At 37.1% G+C, this 9,981-nt stretch overlaps 2 protein-coding genes across 4 annotated transcripts; one reads left to right on the forward strand and one right to left on the reverse strand.

The window, feature by feature from the left end:
* Nucleotides 1-2,405: 2,405 nt before the first annotated feature.
* Nucleotides 2,406-6,393, forward strand: c9h6orf120 (chromosome 9 C6orf120 homolog). 3 transcript variants are annotated; one of them, XM_054604555.1, is made up of 2 exons: nucleotides 2,406-2,558; nucleotides 4,147-6,393. In XM_054604555.1, exon 2 carries the CDS (start codon nucleotides 4,261-4,263, stop codon nucleotides 4,819-4,821), a length of 561 nt encoding a protein of 186 aa, XP_054460530.1. In that variant the 5' UTR covers nucleotides 2,406-2,558; nucleotides 4,147-4,260; the 3' UTR covers nucleotides 4,822-6,393. The 3 variants fall into 3 exon arrangements, with proteins under 3 accessions (XP_054460530.1, XP_054460529.1, XP_054460531.1); XM_054604554.1 differs by having other exon boundaries at nucleotides 4,181-6,393; XM_054604556.1 differs by having other exon boundaries at nucleotides 4,213-6,393.
* Nucleotides 6,394-9,022: 2,629 nt separating this feature from the next.
* On the reverse strand, nucleotides 9,023-9,725 carry mrpl21 (mitochondrial ribosomal protein L21). Its single transcript, XM_054605103.1, has one exon. It carries the CDS (start codon nucleotides 9,699-9,701, stop codon nucleotides 9,105-9,107), a length of 597 nt encoding a protein of 198 aa, XP_054461078.1. The 5' UTR covers nucleotides 9,702-9,725; the 3' UTR covers nucleotides 9,023-9,104.
* Between the last annotated feature and the right edge of the window lie 256 nt (nucleotides 9,726-9,981).

Consider the following 9,981-nt stretch of genomic DNA (forward strand, 5'->3'; position numbering starts at 1 on the left):
AAAACATACTGACCCCCCCAAGTCATCCAACCTGTTGTCAAGACTCCTCCCCCTCCCTCCCACCTCCCCCAGAACATTTGTTGTTGTTTTTTCTTTTTTGTTTTGTTTCTTTTTTGTTTAAAACTACAGTTGGTGTTCATTAAAGTGAAAAAGGATTATAAAAACAAAACGATGTGGAAAAAAAAATGTGGACAATTTGATTTTAATGATTGAGGTGTGTGTGTGTGTGTGTGTGTGTGTGTGTGCGTGCCTGGAGACAGATTTATAATTTATTTTGTATTATCTTAAACATTGACGGGAGGAGATGATCATCTGATTGAATGGATGAAGCAGCAGTGAAACTGATGAATAACATGTTTGTGTGTGTGTGTGTATATATATTATATATATATAAGTATAATATATTTATATATATATTATATGTTTATATATAATATTTATATATATAAATTTATATAATATTCATATATTATATTTTTTATAATATTTATATTTGAGCAAAAATTACAGCTGAATAACACCTAATGATTGACGCAGATGATAACAGAAAATTCAACACATTTTGGTTTTAAAAGGTGTTTGTTGTTTAGGCAACGTTTGCTTTTTGAGTGTGTGTTGATCGTGCAGAGATGTTTAATGTTTTCTTGTGTTTTTTTTCCTAATGAATCAGAATTTAGTTTGAGATGTGGGACATTCCTCAGCTGTGTCACTGCTGTAAGCGTCTAAAGTTAGTCCCTCCTTATCTCCTCTGCTTTCCTTCTGCGCGTATGTACTGAAGGGAACTTAAAGACAGAACAAATCTGTCTTTAATCAAAATATGATACTAACAATACTAACACGGAGCAGGGTTGTAGTCCAATGTAGGAATCTTCTAAACCAGTGCAGAATGACTCCAGTTAGACTTTAACTTTTGCTTGATCATATCTCTAGTTTATATATTTAACACATACTTATTAAGGCGGTCCTTCAGGTTTTTCAGACTGTAAAAAAGTCTTGCATTCATAATTTTTCTTAATAAAGTACAACAGTATTAACATCAGAATGTACTTAAAGTGCAAACAGTAAAAGTACACATTATGCAGAGCAGCCCTTTTCAGAATAACATGTATATTAAATTATTGGACTATAATATTAATACCGTATTTTCCGCACTATAAGGCGCACTTAAAAGCCTTTAATTTTCTCAAAAAACGACAGTGCGCCTTATAATCCGGAGCGCTTTATATATGGATTAATTCTGGTTGTGTTTACTGACCTCGAAGCGGTTTTGTGTGGTACACGATCACCATCACATTACAGTGTGTGTGTATAAGGACCCAACATGGCTCCTGTCAAGAGACACGTTTACGACGCGGACTGAACACTCAAGGCTGTCAGTCACGCAGTAGAACATGGGAATAGAGCAGCTGAAATGAAGAAAATAAAACATAAAATAAAGATAATGATCTTTCGTTTATATGTATGAACAAATGTCTCAAGAAAGTTATTGAATTTAAAAAAAAAAAAATACCCGGCATGCAATGCGCGGTGATCGCCGGAACCTATTTCCCGGTCACCGGGATTCTACCGGGATGGCTCCTCTAGCTCCCAGACGGCTCAACCTCCTCTAGCTATGCTAGCTAGAGGAGGTTGAGCCGGCACACCGTCCACCCGGTACCGGTACCGTGAAAAACACCGGTAATCCGGCACACCGGTATACAGGAGGATGAGCCGTCCAGTGAAACATCCGTGAAAACATCATGACATTACGTCACTGCACCGCTACTGTGACAAACACGAAACATTAAATAAAGAGAATGAAACATTAAATAAAGAGAATAAAAGATTAAATAAAGAGAATGAAACATTAAATAAAGAGAATGAAACATCAAATAAAGAGAATGAAACATCAAATAAAGAGAATGAAACATCAAATAAAGAGAATGAAAAATCCTTTATTAGTCCCGCAGCTGGGAAATTTACAGGATTACAGCAGCATAGAGATAGTGCAAACAAGAGACATAGTAAAAAAAAATATTATAAATAAGAAATAAAAGTACTAAACAGGAAAGAATTATTAAATAAGTAAAAACAAATTAAAATAAAATGAAATCCACAATAACTTAAAAAATAAGAGTAATTATAGTATTGCACAGGTGTTTTGTGGTTACTTTACTTTATATATAATTGTATTAATATTCTGAATCTATAAAGTAACTTAAGTACTCAAATAAGTAGGAGAGTAGAAATACAAAGTCTTATAGTTCTATTTTATTTTTATTTTATTGTCTAATATATTTTATTTAATACCTTAATCTGTTTCTCTGTACTTGAGCTGCTGCAACACCCGAATGTATCCCATGTGGATCAATAAAGGAACATCTGCAGCACACGTCCCTGGTGGGTGCAGTTCCAGTGTTCGCCGCTGGGTGCAGTTCCAGTGTTCGCCGCTGGGTGGCAGCAGTGAGCGGCGCTCGTCCGTCGGTGAGTCGAAGGAAAAGGAAGCGAAGAAGAGAACTTAGTTTCAGCAGGTTGCTGTTTGGACGAAGATGCTGCTTCTGATCTGAGATGACAGCAGAGTGAGTAGAGGGGGGGAACTATCGATCCGTGACGTCATTAATCAAGTTTTAAGTGATTCTTCAGCTTCTGTGAGTTCAGCTCAACCTGAACTAGCTAGCTAGTTAGCAACGTTAGCTTCCCGGTGGCTAACTGTGATAGGAAGCTAAGCTAGTTAGGTTAAGCTAAGCTAGGCTAGGCTAAGCTAAGCTAGTTAAGCTAAGCTAGGCTAGTAGTAAGTAGGCTGCTGTTAGCTCAGGCTAGTCTCGTGTCTGCTCGACTCACTGTGAGCTAACACACACATACACATATATATACACACACACACACACGCATACATATACACACACACACATACATATACACACACACATTCACTCACACACACACACACACACACACACACACACACACACTCACCCTCTCTCACACATTCAAACACACACACACACTCACTCTCTCTCACACATTCAAACACACACGCACACACACACATTCACACACACACATTCACTCACACACACATTCTCACAGAGTAATAGTACACACGACAGATATCTATTCATAGTGTTGTCCTGATGTTCTCGGGGTCAGAGGTTATTTATAGTCTGCTGGAGTCTGAACTCCTCAAAGGACAGCAGCTCACACTAAGGTTTACCTCAGGAGTAATAGTACTAGTACAAGTAATAGTACTAGTATTAGTACTAGTACAAGTACAAGTAATAGTACTAGTACTAGTAGTAATACTAGTACAAGTACTACTCTGTGACAAAACTCCACTATAAGTCCAGCATTAAAGTCATTATGTTATCAGCAAAATGTACTTAAAGTATCAAAAGTAAAAGTATTCATTGTACAGTAAATGTTACCTGACAGGGTTTTACTATTTTTTATATATATATATATATATATATATATGTGTGTGTGTGTGTGTGTGTGTGTGTGTGTATATATATATATATATATATATATATATATATATATATATATATATATATATATATATATGTATATGTATGTATATGTATGTATGTACAGTGCAGCTCTAGTGTCTCCACAGCTCAGTGCTTTGTTGGGTTTTTACCTGGTTTTCATCCTGTTTGGTGGGTTTGAAAACTCACCAAACGAGACGAAAACCAGAACTGGTTCCACTTTATGAAACGTGAAGAACTTCCTCCTTTTTTCTGCTTCATATAAGAGATAAGATAAGATAAGATAAGATAATCCTTTATTAGTCCCGCAGCGGGGACATTTGCAGGATTACAGCAGCATAGAGTAAAGTGCACACAAGAGACATAGTAAAAGAAAGACAAGATAAAAATGAAATAAAAAACAAGTATTATAAATAAGCAATAAAAAACAGTAGAAAATCAACAATAACTGAAATATTATATTTACAAAAAAAACTATTATAGCTATAATATCATTATAAACTAAATATCTTTGAGTTTTGGTTGGTTGAACAAAATGAGAAAAATAGAGGACGTCTTCTTGGGCTTTAGCTCATTTTTTTATATTTTAAATACTAAAAGACTGAATAAAAAAGTGTATTAACAGATTTATGAATTATGATAATAATCCGTAGTAACTGTCTTATTAAATGTAGCGCAGTGTTGTTTTCCTTCTTTGTGTGGCGGCCTCATAGAGCTCCTGGTCCGTGTCTCGTCCTGTTGTCAGGCTGTCTGGTGTCGTCCAGGCGCTGACTGACTGACCGATGCCTTCATCATGATGAGGAGCTGCAGCGCTCTGGTGCTCGCCCTGCTCGCCCTGCTGCTGTCCCAGGCCAGAGGCTTCCTGGGCCCCTCCGAGGACGACGGCCTCCCCGAAGAGTGGGTGCTGCTTCACGTGGTCCAGGGCCACATCGGGGCCGGGAACTACAGCTACCTGCGCCTCAACCACGACGGCAGAATCGTGCTGCACATGCAGAGCCTCAAGGGGGACGCGGACCTCTACGTGTCGGATAAGACCCTGCGTCCGAGCTACGACACCTACAAGCTGCAGTCGGTCACCTGCGGCCCCGATGTGGTGGTGGTGCCGGGGGACTTTGCGAGGCCCGTGGGCATCGGCATTTACGGCCACCCGTCTTACAAGGAGAGCGAGTTTGAAATGAGGGTGTTTTACGATCAGACGGTCCTCCAGGACCCGTTCGAAAAGTACACTTCAGAAGACGGACAGAAGAAGAAGAAATCCCCTGAGGCGGCGGAGGAGGACTTTCAGGAGGAGGAGTCGATCTTTTGGACAATTCTAATCGGACTTTTGAAGATTGTACTAGAGATTTTGTTTTGAAAATTGGTTTCCTGCATTGCTGCTCTGACACAAGGAGGAGATTCTGCTTTATTATTTTTTTTTGCTCAGTCAGCATTGATACGATGAAAAAGATTATTTTCTTTCCTTCTGTATGGATGAGGAAAAAGTGGCACCAAACTGGCATTTTTAACAAATCCTTTCCTTGTGATCAAACATGCATAACAGATGAATAACAGTAGAAATCATTTGATGGATTACTGCGCTGGATTCACCAGCGAAGCCTGAACGTATGTTTGGTGATGAGCACATTAACATAAACCTGCCGGAAGCAGCAGATTTAGCTTCGGTGTCCTCTCACACAGCCAGACAGAATGAAGCGTATGAAGCTGAAACACATTCACATGTTAAATCACAGCGGGAATATTTCTGGAGTTTGATCTTTTAATACAAAACTCCCATTCAGTACGTAAGAGTTAATGGATTCTTTTATCCTTCATACTGGTCGTGAACGGACCCCAAACTGACAAAATCTGCTATCTTTGTGTTTCAATCAGACATGAATCATTTGCAAATCTTTTTTTTTTTTTTTTTCATTGTGTAAACAAGCATTTCAGTTTGCACAGATCTGATCGTCTTCTGGTCCAAAGACGTCGACTAGCTAGACACTGAGATGGGGGAAAAAAAATCTAATGCAGTCTTTTCTGTTTTTTAGTGTTTCATGCTGAGGTTTGGCAGAGGTGCATCCTGGGAGTTGCTCGTCAGTTTGTTTGCAAAGGACAGCAGGTTTAAACCACAGACTGCATATAAGAAGTGGACGTAGTCACCGTGATTTCACCACATTTGATTTATGGAAGGGGTCGCATCTCTTCGTCCATGTGGGCTTTGTATTCAGACTTGAAATCCAAACCAACCCTTCTGATGGCTTCATCACAAACCTTCTCGATCAAAGTTCCATTCAAACTCTCAGCTCTCGGCCTGTGAACGTATGAAACCGCTTGTCTTAACTCTGCATATCAACACCTCACAGGATGTGTGTTTAGATACAAGAACCAGAAACAACTTAGCAATACTGTCATTGTCAGACGTTTTTTTTAGATGAACATGAGGTTTCCTACAGGACAGGTTTATTTTTTCATGGGATAAATAAAGTTTTCTCTTAATATTTGACATTTAGGAAGGTAATAACGGTAAAAGAAAACTGATTATAATTTGTCAGTGAGATGCTTCTGAACATGCTCACATGATTCTCAATGATTCGCTGTTTCCTTTTAATTTAGACTCCAAATGTGACCGTGTGGGTTGACTGAGACAAATCGCTGACCAGCCTGTTTAACATTAGTAGCAACATTTCATTTGGTTTTTGATCGCTCACTGTTTTTCTATTTTTGCCTGTTGGACAAGTTCCCTGATTTAAAAACAAAAAAGAAACCATCACCTCCTGCTGTTTTGGAGTTCAGTTATGAGTAAACTTGCTACCGCTGAGCAGAGATGTTCAACAGTGCCTTCAAGAGATCGGTCTCCGTTTTCCCGTCTCATCAGACGATGCAATCAGGTTTCTAAATAAAGCAGTTGTTTTTTCGCAGACTGTTAAAAAAAAATGTTTGTCTCGTTCATCTTTGTTTCAGATTTGGGGGGAAAATGCACTAAAAATGTAGAGCTGGATGATTGAGAGAGCAACTAATTTAAATAGGATTAAATCAGGTTATAAATGTATGTCATCATAACTCATGATATAATAATGGTTATAATTATAAGTGCAGCTATATTTTCTTTACCATGAACAGGAACACAAAAAACGTTGCAACTTTACCTGTTTGGTTTTTCCAACAAGAGAAATCACTCCTTGATTTAAAGACTTAACTCTAAAGCCAGCTTAAGGTCTGATGAATCCCTCCAACTATTATTTTTTGATAGAATAATATATCATTCTTTTGTTTTGCTTAATTGATAAATCACTAAAACACGTCACTAGTTTCCAGAAGCCATGTCTGACAAGCATTAACAAAATCATGTTTTTGTGTGTTAAACAGAGAAAAGTAGCAAATCTTACCGTTTGAGATGCTGAAACCAGCAGACGTTAAGTATTGAGTACTTCAGTAGTATATATAAAAGTATATTTGCAGCAGAAAAATACCTAAAAGAACCAAAAGTAAAATTCCCATTTCAGAATAAAGTAATGAATGAATAATGTGACGGTATAATGTATATGTGGAGCTGATTTTAATTATTTAAATACTGCTGGGTAGTTAAAACTATAATAATAAAACATTTATGAGTTGATTTATATTTTGTATTGATCTAAATTAGAAAAGTAACTGTTTTCAAGTAAATGTAGTGGAGAAAAAAATACAATATTTGCATCTGAGATGAAGTGAAGTACAAGTATAAAGTAGCATGAAACTGAAATACTCACGTAAAGTACAGTACCTCAGACAATATACTTACTCAAAAATCAACTAATAACTTTGTTTAATAACTTGTAAACTTGTAAATTGGTCTGTTTTGTAATACATTATCAGTTTTTCACAACAAGAATAACAAATTTTGGAAGATTTATAATTAAAACTGAATATGAGACGCAGTGTTTACCTGCAGTCAGTGGTGGACAGTAACCAAGTACATTTACTTAAGTACAATTTTGAAGTACTTTACTGGTGTATTGCCATTTTATACTTCTACTCTACTACATCTCAGAGGGAAATAATGTACTTTATACTCCAATTCATTTTCCTGACAAGCTTTGGTTCGTTTGCAGATTCAGTCAACTAATAAATGATATATCAATATTATATGTTAAATAATTATTTTTTAAAATGAGCTCCACCTTAAGCAGCTGCAACATTAAATAGACAAACATATTAATTCATTAATGATTTAAAAACTTCTAATTTATAGGATTCTGAAAAAGACCATTCTGCAAAATGAAAACTTCTAATTTAAGAATATTGTGATACTAATACTTTTGTATATTTACCTTAGTAAGATGGACTTTTGGCACAGTATTTATACACTGTAGTATTTCTACTTTTGCTTAAGTAAAATATATAAGATAGTAAGATCAAAGATATTTTTATCTTTATCTTTATTCTATTTTTATTGTATAATATGTTGTATTTATTATCTGTTTCTGTAATTGAGCTGCTGCTACACCTGAATTTCCCCCATGGGGATCAATAAAGGACTATAATAATAATAATAATAATAGTAATAATAATAATAATAATAGTAGTAATAATAATAATAATAATAGTAATGATAATAGTAGTAGTAATAATAATAATAATAATAATATAATAATAATAATAATAATAATGATGATGATGATAATAATAGTAGTAGTAATAATAATAATAATAATAATAGTAATAATGAGATATGACTTTACATGACCTTTGACATTTAAAAACAAGGATAAACAGAATCATTAAATATCATCTGAAAAAGATGAAGCTTTATTTACAGTTTTTAGCATTAAAGAAACTCAAGAACATAAACAGTCTGTGTGAAATAGTCCCCTCTTCCTCTTCCTCCTCTTCCTCATGTGAGTCTGGGGGCCAGCTGGATGCTGTTGATCCTCAGCACCGTCTGCGGCTGGACGATGATCCTCTTGCGCTGGTACCGGTGCCTCTTCCTTTATTAGTCTTCTCTTAAACAAAAGTATTAGTTTTTATTTATTTATTTAAGTATTTATTTACTTTAGTAAGATTTAGAAAGCAGGACTTTTGGCACGGTATTTATACACTGTAGTATTTCTACTTTTGCTTAAGTAAAATATATAAGATAGTAAGATCAAAGATATTTTTATTATTTTTTATTTATTGAATAATATGTTGTATTTATTATGTTTCTGTAATTGAGCTGCTGCTACACCCGAATTTCCCCCATGGGGATCAATAAAGGAATATAATAATAATAATAATAATAATAGTAGTAGTAGTAGTAGTAGTAATAATAATAATAGTAATAATAATAGTAGTAGTAGTAGTAATAATAATAATAGTAATAATAATAGTAGTAGTAATAATAATAATAATAATAATAATAGTAATAATAATAGTAATAATAATAGTAGTAGTAATAATAATAATAATAATAATAATAATGATAATAATAGTAGTAGTAGTAATAATAATAATAGTAATAATAAGATATAAGCATGACTGGCTTTACATGACCTTTGACATTTAAAAACAAGGATAAACAGAATCATTAAATATCATCTGAAAAAGATGAAGCTTTATTTACAGTTTTCAGCATTAAAGAAACTCAAGAACATAAACAGTCTGTGTGAAATAGTCCCCTCTTCCTCTTCCTCCTCTTCCTCATGTGAGTCTGGGGGCCAGCTGGATGCTGTTGATCCTCAGCACCGTCTGCGGCTGGACGATGATCCTCTTGCGCTGGTACCGGTGCCTCTTCCAGAACCTCATGTGGACTTTGGGCCAGGACTCGGTCTTCTCTATCACGGTGGCCTCCACCCGGACCAGCTCCTTCCCCAGCAGCGGCCTCCCCAGCAGGGTGAAGTCCTCCGCGCCCACCAGCAGCACCTTCTCCAGGCGGATCCGCTCCCCGCAGCCTGCCTCCTCCAGGTGGTTCTCGATCAGGATCAGGTCCTCCCCGGTGACCTTCCACTGCCGCCCGGCCAGGTGCACCACTGCGAACAGGCGGCCGAAGTCCTGCCGGAGGAGGAGCCGGTCCACGGAGCTCACCACGGCGGCGTGTCGGCTCCTCTGCACCTCCTCCTCATCCGGGACCCGGTCCTCCTGCTCGGCCCACGGGGGTCTGGACAGCGAGGTGAGGGGCCCCGGGGCCCCGGCAGAGGAGCTCTGTGCTCGGGCAGCAGCGGCGGGGCTCAGGGGAGAAGCTCTGGGGGAAAACCTGGAGCATGTCCTCCAGAACAGCGCTCCTCTGGACAGCGCCATCTTGACAGGAAGCACTGCGCATGCGTGGGTTATCTTAAGGGTTTGTGCGCATGCGTCACTACAGATTTAGATAACTTCTGCTTTAAACACATTTTATTAGTGGAATAACTAGTAAATACAACAGTTAATACTCATATACGTTGATAGGGCACTTGAGTACAAATTCAAGGTACTTTTTATTTTATTTTATGTAACTTTACTACTACTACTTTATGTAACTTTACTACTACTTTACTTCATCTCAGAGGTCAATGTTGTACTTTTTACTTCAGTACATCTT

This window comes from Anoplopoma fimbria, chromosome 9 (genome assembly GCF_027596085.1).
Source record: "Anoplopoma fimbria isolate UVic2021 breed Golden Eagle Sablefish chromosome 9, Afim_UVic_2022, whole genome shotgun sequence".
In the NCBI taxonomy this organism is placed as follows: domain Eukaryota; kingdom Metazoa; phylum Chordata; class Actinopteri; order Perciformes; family Anoplopomatidae; genus Anoplopoma; species Anoplopoma fimbria.

What these genes read in the sequence shown, in the direction of transcription:
- c9h6orf120 (XM_054604555.1), top strand. Translation starts at nt 4,261, where the DNA reads ATGATGAGGAGCTGCAGCGCTCTGGTGCTCGCCCTGCTCGCCCTGCTG.
- mrpl21 (XM_054605103.1), bottom strand. Translation starts at nt 9,701, where the DNA reads ATGGCGCTGTCCAGAGGAGCGCTGTTCTGGAGGACATGCTCCAGGTTT.